Source organism: Hypomesus nipponensis, chromosome 23, assembly GCF_054491055.1.
Source record: "Hypomesus nipponensis isolate SF chromosome 23, ASM5449105v1, whole genome shotgun sequence".
Classification (NCBI taxonomy): domain Eukaryota; kingdom Metazoa; phylum Chordata; class Actinopteri; order Osmeriformes; family Osmeridae; genus Hypomesus; species Hypomesus nipponensis.
The window spans coordinates 21,346,990-21,372,679 of NC_140383.1; the positions used below are offsets into that span (position 1 = coordinate 21,346,990).

The window sequence follows — 25,690 nt, forward strand, 5'->3', positions numbered from 1 at the left end:
TAAGAAAGACAAACATGACATCGTCCTCAAATTGGTAAAGGTTATTTTGCTGCTCAACAACGAAAATGGAGATTCCCAAAATAGTGGAAAGTCGCTAGATTTGTCTTGAGTCGCAGCTCTAAAACTCATGTCAAACAAAGGTGAGTGAGAGGCTCTGGTGGTATTTTGGGGCCAAGAACGCATATGGTTCCACAGACAATTGCTTAGGTTTGCAGAGAATAACACAATAGTTGATGAAGTTATGGAGGTTACAAGGGAATTCTGAGGTGTACTTGTGTTGATTCCAGCTCTGGACCATTATTATTACTGTATCACCTTAAAGTCTTTTGTTCATACTAATATCAAACTTTCAAATAATATCCATGAGTATACTGACATTTTACAACTGATATTTCTGTATATTTTCATTAAGTATGCATACTTAGTTCAGGATTGATAAAATTAAAAATCAGAAATTTGTTGTAACTCATTTACAAGATACTAAAAATGAAGTGTAGAATGAAACAAGGTTCTCTTCTCATTTGTCTTAGTAACACAAGGCATGGTGATATAGGCTATGGCAGCCTAACATAATTCACAAAATTGTATCAACATTTTTTAAATGGGCATTCCTTTGTAAAAATGTAATTGGTCCTATACATAACCTGCTGGTAAACATAATGACAGGTAATATTTGCAAACAATCATTGTAGGAATTCCATACATATTTTCGTAGTTACATTAGGCTCATGGCTGTAACCATTCAAACTACAAAGTCCATAGCTCTTGCTCTGAGTTGGCAGATCATTTTTAGGGACTCTCTGTGGGATCCATTTCTCCCATTTTTTTTGAAAGCTGCTGTCAGCTGCAATCTTCTGCAGAATGCAGACATCCCAACCTGCAGAGACTTATTTCCTGGAGGTGGCTTCTACCACCTCGAAATTTTAGATAGCTGTCTTAATCCTTGATGTCTTACTAGACAGGTGTCTAACTAGACAGGTCCTTTCAAGGGAAGGTATCTCCAAAACCGTTGATTTCGAACAGTCTACGACAGGATGTACATCATCGTGCTGCGTGTACTTATGTGCTCGCACTACCGCTCTCTGTCAGACGGGAGTCACTTGCATCTTTCTTCAACAGACTGGTACTTTGCAACTTGAGAGGGTTTATTGTCACACAAGTTTATTAAATCTATAGTGTATTTCAACTTAAATTAAGCTCACATTTATATTAAGTTTGATTTCATTAAGTTCGATTAAGTTAGTGTTAGGTAAACTTAAGGTAATTTAAGTTACGGCAAGGTAAGTGAAGGTTAGCTTAGGTAACTTAAGGTAAGCTAAACTAAGGTAAGTCGTTTTAAAGTTCAGTTATTAAGAGAAGTTGAGCTTTAGTTAGTTAACAAATGTAAGGTTTAAAATACTTTCGAATGGCGAACATTGCGATTGTCCATCAGCACAGAGCCTATCGCGTAAGGATGGAGATGCTGGCAGCGTATTTCTTTGAGGTAAGGGTTAGCATCTTAACATCTTTTTTGGAAATACGTGATTATAGTAAAATGTCAATTATCACTGTATGTAACATAATTCTGCAATAGTATGTAGTTTTTGTCGAGTAACAATCACCACGTACAGCATGTAGCTACCATTGACCTTAGCTTCCTGAGGTAAATACAATACAGTACAGTGACTAACTGCCACGTAGTCGGTCCAGTGTGTGACCATGCAGGGCGCTTCATTGATGTGTTTGTGGGTTATCCAGGTTCTGTCCACGGCACCCGGGTCCTGAGGCACAGCCCCCTGTTCTAGTCTGCCGCGTGCCCACCCCCTGATACCTTCTTGTTGGGTGATGGGGGGTACCCCCTGTCTGGAGAGGCCCATTTCCCTAATCACACCATACAAGAATCCACTCAGGGGAGTGGCACAACAGAGGTCGCTACATTGAAATATGTGATTTTAATTGCAATGTCACAGAGAATAATTAGAGTAATTACATGTCATTCATTTGAGCGGGCTTTTGGCATGATGAAGACCAGGTGGAGGTCCATCTTTTTCTGTGCCTTGCAGGAATTCCAAAGCCAAACCCCCCAACGGGTGGTGGCGCACCTGGTGCTACAACCCTCACCCCCAAAGGGGAAAAAGTACTTTCAATAATTGGAAAGACTTTTCTGCCCAAAATGCATTGTGTGGGAGAGGTGCCGCACAATCAAGTCAAATTATGATGTAATACGGCATACAGGGATTGTGACGCACTTCAGCAAGTAACTAATCCCAAAAAATCACATCTGCCAGTTATGAAGGAAATGCTCCGTAGTCAAGAAACATATTGTTGAAGTGATTTCCTAATGTGTCATCCTTACTGAGTATAAAAACATGGACGACATCTCAAAACATAAAAAACTATTAGTATGGAGGCCTAAACAGAAGGTAAGTCTGCTTATTCTGAAGTAGCTAAAACGATTAAAACATGAAAATATTTGGTTCTTTATTTTAAAGAGAAATATCTGTTTATTGGGAGACAGTTGTGTTTACATGTGTGTGTCCATCCTGCGCTTCTCCGTGACACAACTGCCTCCCAGTTGCCCCTGCCACCCTGTTGGTCATAGCCTGGACTGAAGTGTCCGACCCTGCAGCCCCATGACAGGAAGTCCCCAGAACAGCAGAACCTCCTCCAGGTAAGAATGGCTGCCTGGAGAAACTCAACACAGTCGTTATATTCATTTAGCAGTCTCCTTTGATCCAAAACGACATGCTAATAGTATTTGCAAAAAGTAAGTGCAGCAGATAATCAAGAATCCGAAGTGTATTGTAGTTTAACAGTATTCCCAGTGGTTACAGCCAGGGAATGACATCTGCATATGACCAGATAGTGTCACATTAACATAATCTCAAATACAATATTATATAATTTTGATAAGTGTTGGAGTAAGCGGCCCCATTATCGTCCTTTCAAACTCACCAACGTTCCAGACCCCATTATCGTCCACAACCGTTTCTTCCGTTAATTTCTAAAATAAGATATGCAGCAGCAACGAAAAAAGTAACTAATCGATATGTACATATCTTATATTGCTACACACCAAATTACAGCTTCTTACTTTGAGATCTGAGTATGTAAATACGCTCTCAAATTGTATGTGTATCGTCTGCCTTCCATAGCTTCAAACTTGACATTTCTCCATTGAAAATGGTTGGGTGGACGATAATTCATGATTTAATTATCACTTTCTATGAAGAGAGCGATCCACCAATCACACTGTGACTCTCCACTACATGTTGGTGTTCTTCCACCAATAAGACCATCAGCCTCTGTGCCACTCAGCCCAGAGGAACCCAAGACCCTAAGCTGCACGTCCACACCAGAGAGTGGGGAGAGAACAAACTTCTCTCTACCTCCACCTTCATCTGCACCCACATCACCTCCGTCTCCACCTCTTACTACACGCCGACCTCCAGCTCAGTCTCCACCGTCTTCACCTCCCACCCTGGATGACCCAGTGACCCGGGAGACCACGCCCCAGCCTCTATTTGAAGCTATTATGTCCCTTTTGTGAATGTCCCTGTTAACAAATAACTTATACTCTTTGATGTTAATGTCCTCTAGGCTACTACCCTGATGAACACAATGTCACGATGTGTCGTTAGTTGTCATTGTACTGTTCAGAGTGTAACACATCTGTTCTTGTTACAGTTAGTAGAAATTCATCAAAACGGTCCTGTTGAGAATGGTAGATAACATGTTTATTTTCTAACTCTAGTGTTACAGTACTGCTGAATGACAGTGTAGGTATGGTTAATAACTATAATATTAATTTTAGCGATCAAAGTCAATCACTGTTTAAAGTAAAGTATAGGTAATAGCTATAATAATAATAGGATACTTAAAAGTGTGAGTGTGTTTTGTTGTGCTAGGCCTTGATGCTGAGGCCATGGCCAGGCTGGAGGATCTCCTTAGGAGCTCTTCTTCTGAAGCCACTGACGAGGAAGGGACAACAGGAAGTCCCAACCCAGAGTTGAGTTTAAGTTTCACCAACCAGGAAGTTTGCCAGTCAGAAAAGGCTGATATCATTGTCCCCAACAATGATACAGTTGGTTATGTTTATAATTACCACAAAGAGGAAGAAATGTCAGATTGCCTGACCAAAGACATCAACGTTGCCACAGAAATGAATATCGAGGAAGATGGACTTTCAGGTTTCCCTAAGCAGGGCCCAGCTGCAACAGTAGCAGGGCCCAGCCCCGCTCTGCTCGCCATGGAGAAGCGGGAGCCATTTGCTGCCTGGCCGAGACCATCGCCAAGGTGATCTGCCGCCACGCCGAGGACTGGCGCGCTCCTGCTGTGTTGGATGTTAGAGTCCATTTTGAAACAGGTTGTGAGGAGAAGGACAATGGTAAGGACTCTGCTGGCTTGGAAAAGGCCGATGGAAGCTCCAGCTCTTTCAGAAGAAATGTGAGGATAGATGACGGATCTGAGATGGAGTCTTCTGGCTCGGAAAAGGCCAGTGGGACCCAGGTGAAGATAAATGCAGAAAGGAAGGTTGAGAAGAGATGTTACACATTTGGTATAGTGAAGACCAGAAAGTGTCCCCTCTCCTCTCCAGCTGCAGACTCGGGCTTGTTGAGCGCCTGGGAGAGGATTGATAGGTCTTCTGAGGAGGACTCTGAGGACGATAGCTCCTCATCCTCCTCCTCTTCTTCCACCTCTGATTTGTCCTCCACCTCCTGGTTCTGCCACTCCTCTTCTTCCTCCACCTCGGATTTATTCTCTCTTTACCCTCAAAAACCTCTAACAGCTCCTCCATTTCCAGGAGCTTCATGGCTCTGGACTCCTGCCCAGATGGGGACAATCTGGGCCATCTTGGAAAGACCAAACCTTCCAGCCTCCAAAGATGGTTCACATTGGTAAGGTGAAAACAACTCCACACACACTAGCACAGGGTAAAACCTGAACTGAGTCTAGGACAAGACAGGGTTCGAAGTATGCATGCGTAGAAAACATTATGTACGAGTAGAAAACAGTAGATGTAATTGTTTAGCAGACTTATTTATTCAAAGCCACACACACGGAGGATTTAAACCTCTGACATCTTGAACCACAGCCAAATGCTCATCGTTCACAGGCTCTCTACACTAAGCCAACAAGTCCATGGGTAGTGGTGCAGGAGGCAGGGACTGTCATCATGGCACACTGCACTTGTATGGCAGAGCTGGGAAAGGTGTGCTCCCACGCCACAGCACTAATGTTCTCACTCCTACCTGCTGTTGAGCGCAGAGGGACAGGCATGCACAGACAAAGCACGTGGATGGGAAAAGTCAAGGCAAAATCTTGTGAAATATGATGAGCTGTCAAACATCTTTCAAAATAAGGATAAAGCTAAAAACAAGATGAGCAGTATCACATGAAACCATCCACTGATGAGCTCAAGCAGTTTTTTGAACAGCTCCACCCCAGTGAAAACCAGGAGGTCATCCCTAAGAAAAGTGCTATTTTGTCAGTTGTTGACATTCTATCGATACATGCCAAAGATTGTACAGTTGGACATGCCACCACCTCCTCCTAGTCTGTACTCAAGCTCCAGGCTTGAGTTGGATTAGGGGCTGCATCTCACTCCGGAGCAGGTAAGATATGAAAAATACTTCTTTAATAGTGGTTCTCAAACTTTTTCTTGTCATTCCCCACCTTGGAGGGTGGGAATTGTCAAGCTCCACTTGTACCACATCATGCTTTTGTAATAATTACCATTACAACCCTTTTGATGATTCTGTTATTTTTGGATTGTTTGTTAGTTGAGGAAAGGACAAGAGAGAAGAGAAAGTCCAGGGTATGGTTTGAGCAGAGAGTAGGGAGAGTTACTGCATCAGCATTTCATGAGGCAGCCAGGACAAATAACTCTTCATCGCTGATAAAGAGAGTTCGCTATCCCCAGTCTTCTTGCTTTTCAACAGCAGCAACCAGGTATACAGTTTAGAAAGTAAGAAATATTAACCATGCCTTTTTTCTATAGGGGAGAACTGCCACTCTCTGGAGACTTCTGGGTTCTGAACTGGTTGTAGTTCCGCTCTAGTTCCATATGAGGACGTTAACGGTCCAGTGGAGAATGAATGGAGGTTTATAGAGCTATACCCTCAAAATCCACTTTTCTCAGGATATAATTTTTTGTCTAGTAATTTGAATGTTGTATTTGAAAGGGGAGGCAAAAAAATACGCACTGCTGGGTGTTAAATCTTTTGTCTTAAAAATACATTTTCAAAAACAAAAATCAATTACATCATACGACCAGAGATATTAGGTGCGTTCGACATGGACTGCGGCTGCATGAGACGACTGGGGAGAGTAGCCGCTAGCAGTCGGGGAGGAGTTGAAAACGGCTCTGTGAAGTCAGACATTTCATTTTCTCGAGGTTTGCTGCGTTGACGTCAGTCACGGCCGATTAAGGGCTGTTTGCTTACTTTACTCTATTGATAATTTAACGTTCCATTAGTGAAGAGGCGGAGTAAAACCCTTTCTTCCATACATTTTTAATTCAATTTAACTGTTTGGTCCGGATTTAAGCATTGGCGAAACTGAAGGTGTCCGAATATTACAAAACACGCGTCAAAGTTGTCGTGTGTGAGTCTGGCCAATCATGAAATAGCTGTGTTGTCACTTGAACCCGTGCAGTTGCTCTTACGAAAATGCGCTCGGTTACACAGCCGGCAGTTCTCGAATTGATCTCACGGTACTTTGATGGCGACGTCACAGTGACGTATCCTCGGTGCCGTCTCAAGACAAAAAGTCTAACCAGAATTCACTGTTTCAAGTCGGCCGCCTGCAGCCGGGTGCAGCGCCGCATGAAGTCGGATCATGTCAAACGCACCTATTGCTTTACTGCAAGCTTTGGTCACTTCCTTTTTTTCTCTCAAGGCATCGACAACACAGCTGACAGGTTAGGCTCTACCTGTCAATAAACATGCCATATATGAGTTTTGGCTGCTAATGTTTACATTTACTAAACGCTTTTATCCAAAGCGACTTCCAAGAGAGAGCTTTACAAAAGAGCATAGGTCACATAATGTTGTTGCTGATGATCTGACATTCTGGTTCCGCTTCGGATGCCATCAAGCAGGATCTCTGGTCGTAGTCAGTCCTTCACTAACCAATCAGCATTCAATAGCAGAATGCTAGCATGTTATGGTCAACAACGACTTACCCTGTAATAAATCAAAAGAACATAAATACTTGTTCATTCAACTTTTGACCTATAATCCATGTTGAACATGCACAAACTACAATCAAATCTGAGATTTCTCAACGAAAATCAGGCGAAAGAGACAAATTTAGCCATTTAGCTCCATAGACTCTAGGGCTGTCCCTGACTAAGATTTTCTTTGGTCGACCAAGACTCAACTTAAGACTTCTGAAAATCGACTAATCGAAATTTGAAACTTTTTTTTTTCTATAAATGTACAAATGTTTCTCATCAAACCCTTTTGTGTGATGTTTTACCTCACTGTTTAAGAGATAATATGAAAGAAATACATACATAAGAAAGGAGATTAACAACAAGCAAACAAATGTACAAAATGTTCCCGATCTGACTCGATGTAGCTGCTGGACATTCCAGATTCAGCCGCTATAAATTAAGCTATTACTAATAATAAGTATTGTGTCACTAGTCCTGTTGTTACCGAATGCCGATATAATCCAAAATGCCTGATTGGTTATTATTAGTGGTGGGCATAGATTTAAAAAAAAATCTAGATTAATATCACTGTAATCTTGCCGTTAATCTAGATTAATTTAGATTGAAATGGCTCATTTAAATTCCCCCGAAGGCATTCAGAATATGTGTGCTACCCAAATAATGACTAAAAGTACGTCTTTAAGATCGGGTTTCTCAAACCAGGTGGCGATCCTGTTTGCTTTGACAACAGAAGTGGAAATAACTAACGTAATAATTTCAAATGATGATCTAGTATATCTGTTGAAAACAGTGTTGTGTAGACACAATAGATTTATTTAAATTACAAGTCTACGAGCATACAATAAAAGGAGAAAACCTAGCGTTTTTCCCCGGGACAAATTCACTGGAAGCATCAGGGGACATAGAACTGAAACCCCCCCCCCCAAAAGAGAAACTTGCTAGCTTACTCCTCTTCTTAAAGATCCTGTAAAGTGGAATTGAAAACGAGTTTTAAGTTTATCACACCACAGAAGAATGTGTTGCTAACTACCCATCCAAATTTTAATGAAAAAAACAGTTAAGTATATTAAAGTGGAACTGAACCGATTTATGAAGTACGGCTCATATTATTATCAAAGTAAGATCACAAAACTGTATCTGACAACTAAAAGAGCAAAATGTTCCATTTGTTAATAAAAACGTTTTAAACCTGACTACTTAACTATCGGGCGCGGCCATCTTTGAATTGTCATGTCTGTGACGTCACGAGAATGGGTAGGTACTGTGACTGACAACTAGCAGTCATTGACAGATTGACAACACAGAGGTAGAAATGGCTTCAAACGAACCGGCTAAAAAAAGATGCAAAGGGTTGTATAGCCCCAGGTTGTACAAACAAATTTTACAGGATAGAAGGCATTCACTGTCATGTCCTACCCCTCAAGCAGCAACCGGTTTTATGAAAATGGCTTGTAGCCATGAAGCGCCAAAGCCAGTTGCCCCCAGATTCAGAGTTTGCAGTGATCACTCAACAGAAGTGGATTATTTATAAACCTGTTAAATACGCTAATGCTACATAGGCTTCACACTGCCGTTTTTGGAATAGCTTGCTCTAGCTCCTAAATTCACAGATATGATTGCAGCCTAATAATATTAGTAATAATTTAACGCACAAAGCTAGCTCCGTAAGGTTAATAACGCGTTAACGCAATCTTACTTTAACGCGACAAAAAAAATGGTGCCGTTTACGCAGGTTTCTTTTTTGACCCTGGGAATCACCTGTCGTCGTGACTTCGACTGCCGACGGGAGCTGAATGATGGAGAGAGGGCTTTTAGATGGGAAGTTTAATTTCAAAAAGTTGCGAGACAGCTCGGTTGACAACTACGGCTGTGTGTACTGATTGTCAGGCTGAGTTTAGTTATCACCGGAGTACTTCTAGCCTAAACTATCACATGCAAGCAAAGCACTCAGCTAGTAGCGGCGGTAGCAGCAGCAGCGTTCGCTCTGGTAATATATGGCAGACAACACACAAGGTGACTGGCTGACTGGGTTCAACAAAATATAAACTGTATTGTTCAATATTAAGGTCAATCTGTGGTCCTTGTACTGCTTTCGGGTCACATGACCCAAAGGTTCATAACAAACCATCGTTGTTTTTACCCAATACAATAACAAATAAAAATAATTTTCTTTTAACCTTCGCAATGTGGGGGGTCTGAGACAGCCCAACAGTTAAAATAAAATGCTTCACTTTGTTTTTGTATGCGGTGAAGTTGCCGCGATACGACAGTGGGTCACAATGACTGATGAAGAACAGGGTTAAGTATCTGAAGTATGTTTATGTGAGATTTGAATATTATGGAGCAGGATATCAAAGTAGGCTATGAGACAACATCTCTTAACACAAGCGTTATCTTTGGGTCATTCTGACCCATCGGTCATTGTGACCGACAGCCCTAGTTATTTTGTATGAATTGCATGCATGTGTAGGCTATATATACATATAGGCCGAAACCTTTATTTTTTACGTACAGAAGTAGGCCAATCAACAATAAAATCTCATGCCAAAATAGATTTTAAAGACAACTATAATATATATAGGGTAAGGGTTTGCCTAGATATAGGTTACATTTATTTAAATTATTTAGTGAATTGTTAATAAAGACTTGTTTAAAGATTAAACATTGTGTTATGACCATTTGATATACAATGTTTTTCAGGTCTGTTAAAGTTAAACCATCAGATTAAGGTGTTTTATTGTTGGATTTGGAGCCGCCGATCAGTCATTCCAATTTTGCACATGAAACACTTTCAGCGGAGACAAATCTAAACGTTGCAATACCATGCTATGCGACAAGTCAAGTTTTTAAAATATGCATTTAGCCTTATAGCACCAGCAAAAGTCTATGGATCTGGCGACATGTTATTTTACCCGGTAAAGTTAGCATTGAGCCAGAAGGTCTACAGTTATTTAAACATCATAAATTGACATGGCTGTTCAACACACATATATGGGTAATTTAATGAAGTTGTTAGTAGACCAATTATGATAGCAGAAACCAAACTTTATAGGCCCTTTTTTGCATAGACGGACGTCCGACAGCATAACATCCCGTTGAGGGCCGTCCCTGTTTAGCATTGATGTACGTCGCCAGGGGATGCCCAGAGCATGGATGGACGGCGATGGCAGCTGAATGTTGACAAGGCCGTCCCTGGAAGGACAGACGATAATGTTGAGCCAGATGTACAATTGGACGGTCGGGAAGGGATGTAGATGCGAGCCGGTTGTAGTTGTGGCCTGGCTGTAGCCTACGTCAGAATCCATATCTAGCATGAACATTGCCTTAAATTAAAAAAACGCTAATAGCAGTGTAAGGCAAAAGCAGATAGCTTTAAGTAGGCCAAATAAAATTGCACTTGACATTATAATCGTAGAGGACCTCCGAAACATTAAAAGCATAATAACCGTTACAATTAAATATAGAAATTAAAAAAGTTTTTGGCCTTAAATGTTTTATTCAAATGCAAAACCCCACCATCAATATTAAATCAAACAATGTAACATAAATGAAAGCATAGAACCCGTCTCCTAGATAGCTTTCCTGCTAAATTGATAAATCAGCCATAGCGGCACATTTCTTGATGCCTGAAAGCATGGATACTCAACCCTGTCCTCAGGGACCCCCTGTCCTGCATTTTTTAGATGTTTCCCTGCTCCAACACACCTGATTCAAATAAAAAGTTTGTTATCTAGCTCTGTAGAAGCCTGGTAACAAACATGCATTTGAATCAGGTGTGTTGGAACAGGAAAATATCTAAAACTAGCAGGACAGGGGGTCCCTGAGGACAGGGTTGAGAACCACTGCTGTAGAGTATTCATATCATGACGTAAACAGAATCGCCGTCCATGCTCTATGCTCCCCCTAGTCACGGACGTCCCTGCTAATCAGGGACGGCACTCTGAACAGCATTGCTGTCCGTCCATCGCCGTCCATTGCCGTCCATGACGCTCTGAGGGATTTAGCCCCTACAGTAATATTGGTGGACCACCAACACCCAGGTCATGCTGGTCTGCCTCATTGATCAGGTCGTTTGTGTCTCTTTTGGCATTAGGTGCGTTCGACATGGACTGCGGCTGCATGAAACGACTGGTGAGAGTAGCCTCTTGAAGTCTGGGAGGAGTTAAAAACGTCTCTGTGACGTTGGACATCCCAGCTTCTCGTTTGCTGCGGTGACGTCAGTCATGGTCAATCAAGTTGTGTTTGCTAACTTCATTGCTGAAGAGGTGGACGCCATTGAAATTCCCTTGGTTTTGCAAGAAATTGTGTGTAATGAGCAACGAAGGTGAGTAATCCCATTAACCCATGCTGATATGTAAAGGCTACCGTTGTTTTTGTATCAACAACCTAAAACTTCTGTCAACCGACTTAATTAGAAACTCTGTTAAAATAACTATTCATACAGAGTTAGTTGAGTATTGTTTTCTTTAGGTTACATGCTATATGATTACATGAAACGACACATTCTGTTTACACAAACATATCATATTGGAGATAATTTCCATTCCAATATTCTTGTAGAAGAACTCTGTTTAACACAATGAAAGTGTAAAAAACTGCCTTTTCGTCTTCAGTTACCTATATATATTGATTAAAATATCTTCTGTATAGAAAAATCCTGCAGTATTTCATTCATTTCTTCCCTGGTTATGGTCTTCAGGTGTACTGTTTTGCCTATCTCTTGACACCAGTTGGTGAACCAGTTAATTGCCACCTTAGTTTGGGTGACAGTGTTTTTTTCGTTCCGCAACATTTCAAAGACCTCAATTTCTTTATTATCGATAATAGCATGACGCCCACCTGAATAATCATCTTCGGCTAACCACTCGTCAAAAGTTCTTCCCCTCAAAAGATCGAAGTAAACATAAAACATGTTTGCTTACTGTTAATCTTGAAATGACAATGACAACCAAGTAACAACAAAAATTACCAATGACAACCAAAAATGTAACCGTTATTTTGAGTGCGCACTAATATGGAACGCTCTATTTTAAGGCAAATGTAAACAGGCGTACTGTAAACACCTGTACACCATACAGTACTTTATGCTCAATAAAGCACACCCCGTGACTCTCAATCCCCTGGCGTACTATCACAGAATCAATTCTAATCTGTCATTCTCACTGGGTTTTGAGACAGTCAGCTTCTGCCATGTCAGTGTAGGTCAACTCTGGGAGCTGGCATGATGCCAGAGCATTCTGTCCCAAGGAAGTTACTCATCTTCTTGAAGAAGATCCCTTGTCCCGCAGGGAATGCACATAATTGCGGATTCTGCCTATCCTCTGTTGCCTCAACGTATGAAGCCTTACAGAGATAATGGCCACTTGACTGCAAGGCAGAGGCGCTTAACAGGAATCCCAATTCTGCCTGTGTGTTCATTGAGAATACATTTGGCATCTTGAAATCCAAGTTTAGGAGGCAGTTTCTGCATGCTGCATCCTGCACAATCTTTGTTTATAGCCCAATGACCAAGTGGATATGCCGCATAAAGGTTTGGATGGTGAACCTCAGCCCCCGCAACTCCACAATGCTGATGCATGTCTCTATAAAGACATGATTTGTCACAGCATGTAACGTGGCCAAAATGTAAAGAAATTTGAACAATGGCCATAGCCCATTTTTGACCCTTAGTTAATTAAAAATGTCCTTATTTGAATCAAGACCTGTATGAAACTTCACTGGCTGAACACAGTTAAGCAGAGGGACATAGAATGTATTCATTTTATTTACATTAGTGACTGATCATAACAACAAGATAGCCCCAAACATTGCGGATAGCCAAAACATGAAGCATATATTGTGAAAAGTCCCAAGGGAAGAACCATGAGAGCATGTATTTAAACAAGTTACAATTAAACATGAACCTCAAAAGTGCAAGGGTGTGCCCGTGGATAAAAGCAAGCAACAAAACTATATTACACAGCAAGCACAAGCATTTCCGTATTTATTGGAAATGTTCACAACTCTACTGTATCAACCTGGACTGTCAGTTTTCCCATTTCATCTTACATTTGCTTTGAAATGTAAGAGACTGAATGTTGCATTATTCCATACTTGTGAGTGCATACTTGTAATTTAGAATTGCTAAAATAAAGTTCCATTGATGTTAAACTACCAATTAAAGTAAAGGTTTAAAATGACAGGCTATATCTGCTCACATTGTTGAGAGCAAAGTTAAAAGGCCACCAGAATGTTTAACAGTTTCACATCTTAAGATGAGAACGTCCACCTTGTAATTGATATGTCTGTGTGGACATTTTTTGGTTATCAACAATTAGCAACACAAAGATCTGAAATATGAAAGCTTTATTGAGATCGGTTTTCCAGTAGCTCGATTACTGCTCTTGTTGTTGACCTATTTCTTGGAGTTGCTCCCCTGTATTTCCAAGGCTGGCCAAGATCTTCATTTCAAAAGGTACGCCTATGCCTCTCCTTTAGACGCCGCCATCTCTCCAGGTCCGGCCTGACCAGGGACTCCAGCACAGCAGTCCTCTCTGCATGTGCTTCATAAGTGTCCACGAAGGACTGTCCTGGTCTTTGCCTGCTGGTGCTGGTGCTCCACTCCTCTGGGTCTGGAACACACACCCTCACCTGCTGGGTTCGCTTGTGGTGGCTTTGAGATTGTGGGTGTGGTGTGTATGGGTGTATTTTCCACGACCCAGAGGAGTGAAAAAACAGTGTCTGGTGGTGCAGCACCGATCCCATAGGTCCCAAATAAGTCATCAATTTTCTGGAGGGGGAATAAACATGTCAATGTACCTTGCAAATGCATCATTAATATTTTATCAGACATAAAAATTGCATTTCAGATATGCAGGCATATACTTACTGTATAATACTCCCAGGTTAGTGTCCCCTTCCCAGTTGCACAGCGTCTGTCTTTTATTCTTTTGTAAGTGGTGAGCATGTTGGTTTTGTCCGGATTTTGTCTGTTGACCAGTTGTAACCCTTTTTTGAGAACACTGTTTGAATGGTTTTGTAGAAAATAATTTGTTTTGGAAATAGATTGGCTGATGGGTTCTTGTCAGGTCTCAAAGCAGGGTGATTTGATGTGTTATTCCTATGGATGAGGGGGAAATCATATACATCACATTTACCACAGACATTTCTCTACCTTCAACTTTTAGATGCAATACCTTGTGACTCATGACTGCCCGTCTGGATGGAGTCAAAGGTTGGAGGTTCTCTGGCTGTTCTAGCACTGCAAAAGGTTGAATGGAGGATGGATGTGGTGGGAGTTTAGCAATACTGAGATGTAAGGGTGCAGGGGATCCAGGGTTCAAAATTGGTGTCTGGTTGGTGTTGGTGGCTGTTGAGGGATAAGATTGCAGAAGTAGTAAGTATAAAATATTAACACCATGTGCCTGTTAATTAGGTAAACAGTGTGTACCTGGCTTTGTCTCTACATGGTTTATTTGTTCTAGGATGCTGGAGAGGAACTTTTGATCTGGAAAAATAAACACAATAATTTAAAAATCTTTGGTGATTTTTATTAATTTCAGTTTTGCTTTTTACTTACCATTCTTCATCCTTTCTGCAACATCTTTGGAACTTTAAGAATGACAGTGTTGCCTCTGCTGTCCTTTCCGTGGATTGTAACATTGTCCATTTTGCTTGGTTATGCACAGGTGGCTGGAGGTGCTTTTATATCCATAAGAATCATGGGGAATAGCTACCACCTGTCCTCATTATTAGTAGTATTTACCAAGTGCATCCATGTTCCTTTTCAGTTACCTTTAAATTACCAATGATTGAAATGGTGTTTTAATGATGGAATGATAAATTATTTAACCTACCCATGTGTAGTCTATAGCTTTGGATATTGTGTGGAAACAATATGTCCTCTGATCTTTATGCCACAAAGAGACTTTGCTAGTACCACTGTGTATGAATTGATCATTTAATGTCTTTGGCCAAGTTTAAACTCACTCTCACATCTGCAGGTCAGCTACAATTTGTCTACACGACTTTCTTCAACAATTACTGCAGTCAGTCAATTAGGGCAAATATATATTTCAATTGTAGGGCCTACTGTTTGGTTCGGATTTGAGCATTGGCGAAACTGAACAACAAAGTTGACGTGTGTGAGTCTGGCAAATCATGAAATAGCTGTGTCGTCATTAGAACCTGCGCAGTTGCTCGGCTTCGCAGCCGGCAGTTCTCAAATCGATCTCAAGGTACTTTGATGGCTACGTCACAGTGACCTAGTCTCGGCGCCGCCACAAGTCGGACAAAAAATCTAACCAGAATTCACTGTTTCAATTCAGCCGCCTGCAGCCGGCTGCATGAAGTCAGTCCATGTCGAACGCACCTTTTGTCTTTTCATAGGTTCAAATAGGTTGCTGTGACATATATCGGTCAGGTTTTTATGGTGGCCCTAAAGTGCAAATCACAACCGCTAATGGCCGGGTTTCCCAGATTCGTTAAGAAGCTCTTAACGCTAAGAGCTTCTTAAGGGGGTTCTGAGAACGCTCTTAGAACACTCCTAAGAAGTTCTCAACGAGCTTCTTAACGAATCTGGGAAACCCGGCCAATATGAGTGCATCCCCCAAATGAAAACACTCCCCCTAAATAGGAGGGTGTGCTCACCCCCCCTTAATACAAAGACATGCTCCCCCAAATGGGAAACGAGATTGTATTAACTCAAAAACATATTACATTAACTCAAAACGGAAAGGGTCGTTACTCCACTTCGTTGCTGAATGGATGCAGTAACTAATAAGAAATTGATCGACAGAAGTACAAAATGCAATAGCCTGACAGAGTTACGTGCACCTGGACATTTGTTTGGCTATTGAAGCATGTAGCAAATAGTAGGCAACGTATGCAAAAGTATAAATTGCGTGTTAAACGTAAAAATCGATAGCCAAACAACCATCCTGGTCCACGTAACTCTATGAGTAACTCGCCTTACTCCTACAAACTTGCCTCGTAAATGCTTCGTAAAGTTTTGACTTTTAATTGACAATACATAAATAAACTTTTATTTACTCGAAATGTCGCCTCTGTTTTCAATTTGAAGCAGTAAATCTAACACTAGGAATTCTCCCATGGTATCCTCAGGGCTCCGTTTTGGCAAAAGATGGATGACGAGGATGAAAATACGTGACTTACTTCACGCCCACTACCGCCTTAACAAAATTAAATGTGTTCATAGCCAGAGTTAGCTGAAAAGTAGTCAGACTACTTTTCTTAGGTAATGAGTAACTTAAACCGTTACATATTTAAATTAATGAATCCGTTAGTAGTTCCTTGTTCAAACAAGTAACGTGTTACTTAATTAAGTATTTTAGTCGCAAGCCCTCAGCATGTAGCTAAAAGTCTTGGAAGGTTGAGACGTCGGTTGAATGTTGACGTCTTAATCTGCTAGACGGGTTCCCATTCGTTCTTTTGATGAGTAGTCTCACGAGACCTATTTACCCGGCGTCATGGAGCCGACCAGCTAAATAGTTATTTAAGACTTGCATGTACAGGCCTACGCAATGTCACATTAAATAATGTCATGAACTCAATCTTGTGTGATGTGTTGCTGTATCGTTCATTGGTTTAGGTTTAAGATTATAGAACAGTAAGTAAAATAGTCTGGTTCAGTACATAAGTAAACACCATTTTGGTACCATATACCTAGCGATAGCTTAGCTTCGTTTTGCTCCGAGATTCAACTCTTGACTTGGAAAATAGAAGAGCTATCTAACTACTTGACTTCTGCCTAACATTTTACAACATTATTTAATGATTAAAGAGTTTCTTGATTCAAGAACTTCATGCAAATATTTCATGCTTTTGACTATGGTGGATTATTACCTTGATCCGTCTTGCTGTATAATGAGGATTGATCATGTTATATGTGAGTGACACTGAATATTCAGTACAATATGTGGTATTGCTGAGGTCAACCCATTAAATGTGCCTTATGGGCATAAGAGAGACCAATGTGAATTGTCTTGGAAATAAAATACTTTTCCTAATGTAACACAATAGTTAAAGTAACACCTTACTCTCTACCGCAAGTAACTAAGTAACTTAACTAGTTACTTTACAAGGAATGTAACTAGTAACTGTAATTAGTTACTTTAAAAAGTAACGTCACCCAACACTGTTCAGGCATGCCTCCCGTAGCCTACTCCATCCAAATCTGACAGATAATGGCCAGTGCGGATTGCATGTTACTTAAACCAATGGACTAAAAATGTTAAGAAAAGCTCGTATTGTGATATTAGCCCACCGTTACCGTTTGTGCTACAAAATTATACCGTGATGAAGTAAATTTTAGGACATAGGGCTGGGTCTCCATGGTAGGACTAGGTTTAAGACAACTCTGTTCCAGTCTTCATCTTCCAGTGAAGTAAGAGAGAAGGGTGTAAACACCCTGTTATCAGGCTATCATATGGTAAATAAGACAATAAACCCTTTTGTTTCAGAACCATCCAGTCTCTTGGCCCTTTACTTGCAAATGTAATTCAGAGAAGTGTGTTGTATTCTTCAACAATGGATAAAGATCAGTGTGCATTGGGCAACTGATCATTAAATTCAAATCGTTGATTTTATTTTTAAGGTTTATTTGTATAGACATTTTTACAAGCAATGTCAGAGGGCTTGACATATGCCCATAGAACTGCCCTTAACCAACCTAAACCCTCTAGAAGGACAAGGACATTTTTTGAACAAATTTGAAGAAACCCTGGGAGGAGCAGTTCAGTGCTCCCCTCCTCCAAAGTCCGTTGGTGAAAGAGAGGTGCAGAACAGAGGCTATTCCATGTCTCTCACCCGTATTGCATGTGTGTTTGTCTAGTGTTACAGTCTTTCCCCCTAAACAAGGTTTATAAGACAGGCTAAACATTCTTACATCAGTAAAAGTTAGACAACAAATAGAAGAAACCTTAGGAGGAGCAGCGGCCCAAGCCTTTATGGAGCCTTAAGCAGAATTTATTTTGGGGCCCGTCGGTGTCGCCAATTATGATTATTTTTTCTTAATTACCGTAATTCTTCTATTAAATATATTACACAATTTTTTCCCATAATTTTGTTGCGCCGTTTATTTGACGGCGGCATTTATTTGAGGGCGACGTTTACTTGAAGAAATACGGTATTATATAGGCTAGCTGCGCTAGCATGCTAATGTGTTAGTTCGCTACATTAAATGTTCTTTAACAGTACCGTCTACTTAATCACCGATTAAGCTACGAGCAAATATCAATGTCAGTTAGACTAGCCAGCTCTATATCATCTTTTTTTTTATCAAGGCTGATTTGCAAGGAATGCAAGAACAGCTAGATAGCGAAAACACAGACGACCTTCTGTAGTATAGCCTGTAAACCATAGACATAATAAAGAATTTACTCTTTATTATGTCTATGCTGTAAACTAGTTCAGCTTTTAACGCAAGCTAGAGCACCTGCTTCTCCAGTTCTTTCAATAGATAGGCTAGACTGCTATTCTTTTTCGAGCTATTTTTTTCGGAAGCTTCCATTCTAATGCAGCCTATCCCAACCTTAACAGCGGGCCCGTAGTGCAACACAACAGAATGTTCATTAAAATGACATGCTGCTACTGGGTATTTCAGGACATGCTACTCCTACCGTATTTCTGGGGCGGTGTTTATTACACTATGTACATGTTTGGTGCAGCGTTTAATCGAGAGCAGCGTTTAATTGAAGAATCACGGTCAGAGTTGGGGTAGTTACTCAAAAAAGGTAATATATTAGACATTACTGGTTACTTAAAAAAAAAAGTAATGCTTTACTTTACTATATTACAGCTGAAAGTAACTAGTTACACTACTAGTTATATTACTTTTGGATTACTCCGTAACATCTCCTTAGATGCACTATAGTGGTTGCCAACTAACAGTTTGGCACTTGCCAAAGAACAATATATAGGCTACCATATATGTACTCAAATTCTTATTATAATGAGGACATACACAAGATGTTACGGAAAGACGACGATCCCACTGTCGAAACAAGCAACATTTCCTCAACTATAAATGCATCTAAGCCTGTTTAACGCTGATTTGGTAACCTGCTGTTGGAAGTCCAGTCGTAGCTGATTGTCTGTTGTCGGCAACGGCAAACTTTTATCGGCATCAGTGTCACTCCGTTGATCTTTAGCTACTAATCTGGAATTGGCATGTTGCTGTTGAAGATGTTTTAAAAGATTTGAATTTGTGTTCACGGCGGTGGAGAGGTGTTTTTCACCTGGGCACATTGTACAATTAAGTTTTTGCCCTTTTGCGCAACTAAAACAAAGTAATGTGCATACTTCCATCCCTCAAACGATGTCCTAGGCGGCTCTGCCATGCTTCGCCTCTTGAATTGTGGTGCTAAGGTCAAAGTGAAGTGACGTGTGTCACACAAACACACGTACTGTAAAGGGAAGTTTGATTTATGTATTTTTCCTCCCGATTTGCAGATTGCAGTAATGCAAGTAAAGCGAATTAAAAAAATAAATAAGTGACTGCAATGCGATTACTGAAGTTATAAACAGTAATTGTCACATTACTGCGTTACAGACAAATGTAATATTATCACAGCTACCCCCAACACTGATCACGGTACATCAAACTGTAATTTCATGTGCTCTTGGGGGCCATCTGGTGGCCATGGGGGCCCTAAGCAGCCACTTAGTTTGCTTATGCCTTGGGCCGGCCCTGAGGAGCAGTCTAACGACTAGGGATGCACCGAATCCAGATTTTTGGGGTTCGGCCAAATACCAAATTCACTGGTTAAGATTCGACCGAATACCGAATCCTACTCCCATCCTCAGTACATTAACACAGTAAACACATTAATGAAGTAAACAAAGTCCACAGCAGTTTTCTTCTTTTTTTTACTGTAAAAAAGAATAGGCAACATTATGCCCGGAAGACAAGTGTGTTTTCAAAGACAAGCGTTATGCCCAGAAAACACGTATTGACAAATACCATGTTTACCCTATCTCAAGATGCAATCAATATCCAAAATATTAGCCTTTTAGATTTCTTGAATTTCTTTCTGATGTTTCAAACGCAAATGTTTTAACAGCGGATATGTTGTGTATTGTTTAGTGTCCTTGCCACCACGAGACAAATCGGCATTGAAAATTGAAGATGTAGTTCGACTTGAATCGCCAGATTCCAGCTGTCGCCAAACATCACTGCTTTGGGGGTTTTCTATCGTGGACACGCAGGTGACGCTTCAGATGGCTTCTTGTTTTACCTGAATAGTCACAGAGGTCACAGCTGTAGGGCTTCTCTCCCGCGTGGATTCTGAGGTGAGTTCTCAAAGTGGAAGCCTGACAAAAGGTTTTACCACAGAGGTCACAGCTGTAGGGCTTCTCTCCAGTGTGGATCCTGTTATGAGCTCTGAAAGAGCCGGCCTGGCTAAAGGTTTTACCACAGACGTCACAGCTGTAGGGCTTCTCTCCAGTGTGGATTCTGCGGTGAATTGTGAAACTGCTACCACTGCTAAAGGTTTTATCACAAAGGTCACAGCTGTAGGGCTTCTCTCCAGTGTGTGTTCTGCGGTGAATTGTTAAACTCTTAGCATGGCCAAAGGTTTCACTACAGAGTTCACAGCTGTAGGGCTTTTCTCTTCAGTGTGGATTCTGCAGTGATCTGTGAAACTGCTAGCACGGCTAAAAGTTTTATCACAGAGCTTACACTACAGCAGTTCTCTCAGGTGGTGACTGATGGGACAGCTTGGCCCCAGACATCACTGCTTTGGGGTTTTTCTATTGTGGACACGCAGGTGACTCTTCAGATGGCTTCTTGTTTTACCTGAATAGTCACAGAGGTCACAGCTGTAGGGCTTCTCTCCAGTGTGGATCCTGCTGTGAATTGTGAAATTGCTATACCTGCTAAAGGTTTTTCCACAGAGGTCACAGCTGTAGCGTCTCTTTCCAGTGTGGATTGTGCGGTGAACTGTTAAACTTCTACCACTGCTAAAAGTTTCATCACAGAGGTCACAGCTGTACGGCGTATCTCCAGTGTGGGTTCGGTGGTGAATTGTGCAACTGCTAGCCTGGCTAAAGGTTTTACCACAGATATCACAGCTGTAGGGTTTCTCTCCAGTGTGGATTCTGTGGTGAACTGTGAAATTGCTAACACTGCTAAAGGTTTTATCACAGAGGTCACAGCTGTAGGGTTTCTCTCCAGTGTGGATTCTACAGTGAATTGTAAAACCTTTAGCATGTCTAAAGGTTTTACCACAGAGGTCACAGCTGTATGGCTTCTCTCCAGTGTGGATTCTGCGGTGAACTGTCAAACTGCTACCACTACTAAAGGTTTTATCACAGAGGTCACAGCTGTGGGGCTTCTCTCCAGTGTGGATCCTGCTATGAGCTCTGACATGGCCAGCCTGGCTAAAGGATTTACCACAGACGTCACAGCTGTAGGGCTTCTCTCCAGTGTGGATCTTGCGGTGAACTGTGAAATTGCCAGCGTGCCTAAAAGTTTTACCACAGAGGTCACAGCTGTAGGGCTTCTCTCCAGTGTGGATCCTGGTGTGAACTATAAAATTTCTATAGCTGTTAAAGGTTTTATCACAGAGGTCACATCTGTAGCACTTCTCTCCAGTGTGGATTCTGCTATGAGCTCTGAAATGACCAGCCTGGCTAAATGTTTTACCACAGAGGTCACAGCTGTAGGGCTTCTCTCCAGTGTGGATTCTGCGGTGAACTGTGAAACTGCTACCACTAATAAATGTTTTATCACAGAGGTCACAGCTGTAGGGCTTTTCTCCAGTGTGGGTTCTGCTGTGAACAGTGAAATTGCTAAGACTGCTAAAGGTTTTACCACAGAGGTCACAGCTGTAGGGCTTCTCTCCAGTGTGGTTTCTGCGGTGAACTGTGAAACTGCTATTGCTGCTAAAGGTTTTACCACAGAGGTCACAGCTGTAGGGCTTCTCTCCAGTGTGGGTTCTGCGGTGATCTGTGAAACTGCTAGCACGGCTAAAGGTTTTGTCACAGAGGTCACAGCTGTAGGGCTTCTCTCCAGTGTGGATCCTATTATGAGCTCTGAAATGACCAGCCTGGCTAAACGTTTTACCACAGAGGTCACAGCTGTAGGGCTTCTCTCCAGTGTGGATCCTGCGATGAACTGTGAAATTGCCAGCCTGGCTAAAGGTTTTCCCACAGAGGTCACAGCTGTAGGGCTTCTCTCCAGTGTGGATCCTCATGTGCTTCTTTAGGTTACTAGATGAGGAAAGGCTCTTCCCACATGTAACACAGTGATGTGTCTCCATAACTCAGCTCTCTCTTTGTTGTCTGTCTGGTCCCACTGGATTCTGTATCTAGAGTCTGGAAGCTTGTTTTTCTGGTTGATCTTCTGTCTGGTTACTGTTGTGTCTGGTTGAGTGTCTATGGTTGAGTCTCTCTCTGTAATCTCTCTGGTTGAGTCTCTGTAGTCTCTCTGGAGCCTTAAAGTGTCTTTTATGTCTAGTCTCCGCCCATGATTAAGTATGATTGGCCAATAGTGGATCTGGAAAAAACAGTTCCAAGTTAATGACAACTCCGTTTTCACATATGAAGGAACTCTTTTGTCTGTCATAATGTCCACTTTGCATATGTAATGTTGATCATTTGGTGGGAGGAGGAAGTTTCTCTGATTTATCTTTTACTGGAGAAACTCACAACACTGATAAAAACGTAATCTCTGGCATACAACTCCTCATACTAATTTGGTTTTCTTCAAAATAAATAATAGCCTATATGATTAATTACTAAAAAATAAGCATTACATGTAAATTAACAATCAAATTACTTTGGATTGGAATTGCAAAGTTTTAAATCCAATAATATTAATATTTACATTGCATTTAGTCATTTAGCATATTTTCCAGAGCGATTTACAGTAAGTACAGGGACATTCCCCCGACTCAAGTTGGGTGAAGTGTCTTGCCCAAGGACACTTGGCCCGATTCCCTAACCGCTCAGCCATCTGACCCCTATATACTGTATTGCACGTGTCTCGTTTTCTATTTAAAAACGGATACTTACAACCAGGGTTCTAAATTAACACCCGCCAACCCGCCAAATGCGGGTTGAAATTCATTTTGGCGGGTGTTAATAAAAACTCACAAGCCAGTTTGGCCGGTGATACATGAGGCATTACATGAATGATACATAAAGCTCTGTTCTCGGCATGATTCTTGGTCATTTATCCCCTGGCAGTACTTCCTGAGTTTGCCATGAACACTGTGCCGTAATGCTACGTGATAACGTTTTATACGCCCAATGGCTGCGCGCAGTTGAAGTGAAACCGGCGCGAGAAACCGTGGAAACGAACGGAGCCCACCAGAAAACACAAGGAAGGAGTCAAACGAAGGATAGCGGATCATAGGAGGTAATAAGAGCTAGCTAGAGTAGTAAAGTAAAAAGTTAACTTAATGCGGCGGTGGTTAGGACAAATTTCTTGGGGCGAGTAGAGGAACGAGGCGGGGGGTGAGGATATTGATAGCACTAGAGACACGAAGAAAATAAAATTTAATGCCAATTGTCTGACGGGTCGGGAATGGCTTGTGTTGGACGATGAAAACGTCATGTTTTGTAAGGATTGCCGCATGTAGTCTACGCATAAGAAAAATTATGTTGCTTATTATGTTGTCTAGTGTAATGTAAATACACTGTTCTTAATAATAAAGAGTATATTAGGTCAGTTTAATTAATGCCTGCTTAGGACAAAACGTACCATGTGAGGGAGTTCTCCCCTCCCAAATCGAGTTGGTTGGGTCTATAGCCCGTCATTTCCAAAACGTTTTCTCAGATAGGCTACCGATAGCTGGGCCGGGGGCCCTACCACGATACGCGTCAGCGAGGATGGATGTGAGCAGGGTCAGAGTGAAGGCATCACTAGACAAGGTTTTACCAATTGAAAAGGGTCTATGTTTATTTTACATAAAGCTCAATTAAACTATTTTGCGCTCAAATAATGGCCAAAATGTTTCGGTCACGCGCTATGCGCGCTCGCATTACGTGTGGTTAAGGTGGTTCCCATCTTGCATCACATCAACTTTAGAAAGTTACCAGCCAAATTGGCTGGTGATCAAAAAAGTTAATTTATAACCCTGGTTACAACATAGAAAAGAACTGACGGAATGTTTATGAGCACTCAACTTATAATGGCTCCACTGCAACAATACAGAACAAAGCACTACTTTTATGCTGCCACGAGGGCGGTCAAATTCACAAAACTGGAGTAAATACGTTGAGACTCACAAGACTGTCTGCAGCTACATAACATAAAATCATATTACACACACTTTCCACAACGTACTAAGAATACCCATTAATAAAGACAAAAACTGAATCTAACCAACTACAGTACACAGTCGAAGTAAAGCTAGCCTAGCTAGCAACTGTAGCACCGAAATTAGTTTAAACCAACGTCGTAAATCCTGGATACAACGCCAAAAGCAACGCATATAATGCTACAGTAGCACTTACCTAGCATGGTCCAAACCAGACTCTTGTACATTTCATTTGAACAGTCTGGGCTCGCTCCATTGACAAGCGTTGACTTCCTTGTAGGCGGGTACTCTGTTAAAGTTGGACTATTGGATCTGCTTGAGCTACTCTGATCTGCCATAACCACTAGCTAGCATTCGCCTTAGCCAATTCCATCACCACTAGAGCTAGCTGCCCTAGCTGGAAAATCAAAACTGTTCACCTTCATAGGTGTTAAAACTGCAACAGAGCGTTAACTTTAAATACATTAGGTCTCAAAATAAACGTTAAACGTAGAGACACTTAACTTTAGCCTACGTACAGTATCTCCATGATAAACTACATTGATTTAGAGCTCACGTAACCGTGGATACAAACAAAATACTTCATATAATCCATGATACAAACACTCAGGATGCAGTTGCATATTTGAAACACCAGGTGACACCAGAAAGGTAAAAAAGCTACATCTAAAACATGCAGGACAGCGGCTCTCGAGGACCAAGGTTGCCTACCCCTGACCTAGGGGTAGAGGATTCCCAGGTTATAAAGGTGACTTTTGGTTATTTATTTATTTTTGTTGATTGATTCACTTATCTTTCATGCACCTTGTTTAGTAAATGTCATTGATCATATCAATAGCACAGGGCAGCTATCTGACCAGCAAACAAATTAGGATTAGAATGTAAACACTTAAAAGTCGTTTTTAAGCCATCCAGTGAAAGGGTGTATTGTTTAGCCTACTTGTTGTAGCACACGAACATAGCACATCTGGCACAAATACACAAAATTATTTAATATTTTAGCAGCGGGACTTCTCAGCAGTTCTCCATTGAATTGAATGATATCACCGGTAAACAGGAAATGCCAATACAACGTAAGTGCGAAAAGATGAAAAAAGTGGCGGGGCGAAATAAGGTGAATTTTCTGCCCAGATCCTGCTTAGTCCTCCAGCGTCCCAGGAGAATAGAAACAGGAGAAGAAGAAGTCCATTAAAGGCTTCTTCCGCAGGATCTCTGCAGCTCTCTCCAAGGCGTTCTGTTGTAGCTGCATGACTCACCTGTAGAGGCT

At 41.4% G+C, this 25,690-nt stretch overlaps 1 protein-coding gene and 1 long non-coding RNA gene across 6 annotated transcripts; one reads left to right on the top strand and one right to left on the bottom strand.

The window, feature by feature from the left end:
- The first annotated feature begins 552 nt into the window (after positions 1–552).
- LOC146234856 (uncharacterized) lies at positions 553–11,931 on the top strand. Of its 2 annotated transcripts, XR_014741827.1 has the most exons (5): positions 553–2,402; positions 2,555–4,877; positions 5,096–5,594; positions 5,763–5,931; positions 11,253–11,931. It is a non-coding gene; the product is annotated as an uncharacterized LOC146234856 (long non-coding RNA). The 2 variants fall into 2 exon arrangements; XR_014741826.1 differs by having other exon boundaries at positions 565–4,877; positions 11,253–11,915.
- Positions 11,932–13,489: 1,558 nt separating this feature from the next.
- Positions 13,490–25,476, bottom strand: LOC146234857 (uncharacterized). 4 transcript variants are annotated; one of them, XR_014741577.1, is made up of 5 exons: positions 24,620–25,475; positions 14,589–14,932; positions 14,335–14,507; positions 14,028–14,258; positions 13,490–13,928 (listed from the first exon to the last, which is right to left on the bottom strand). XR_014741577.1 is itself a non-coding variant. In XM_084688290.1 (3 exons), the coding sequence occupies exons 2-3, from the start codon at positions 22,417–22,419 to the stop codon at positions 20,330–20,332; spliced, it is 1,866 nt and encodes a 621-aa protein (XP_084544416.1). In that variant the 5' UTR covers positions 22,420–22,655; positions 24,620–25,476; the 3' UTR covers positions 20,011–20,329. The 4 variants fall into 4 exon arrangements, 1 of the variants encoding a protein (XP_084544416.1); XR_014741579.1 differs by having other exon boundaries at positions 14,589–14,645; positions 24,620–25,468; XR_014741578.1 differs by lacking the exon at positions 24,620–25,475 and having other exon boundaries at positions 14,589–14,645; positions 14,718–19,469.
- Positions 25,477–25,690: the final 214 nt, after the last annotated feature.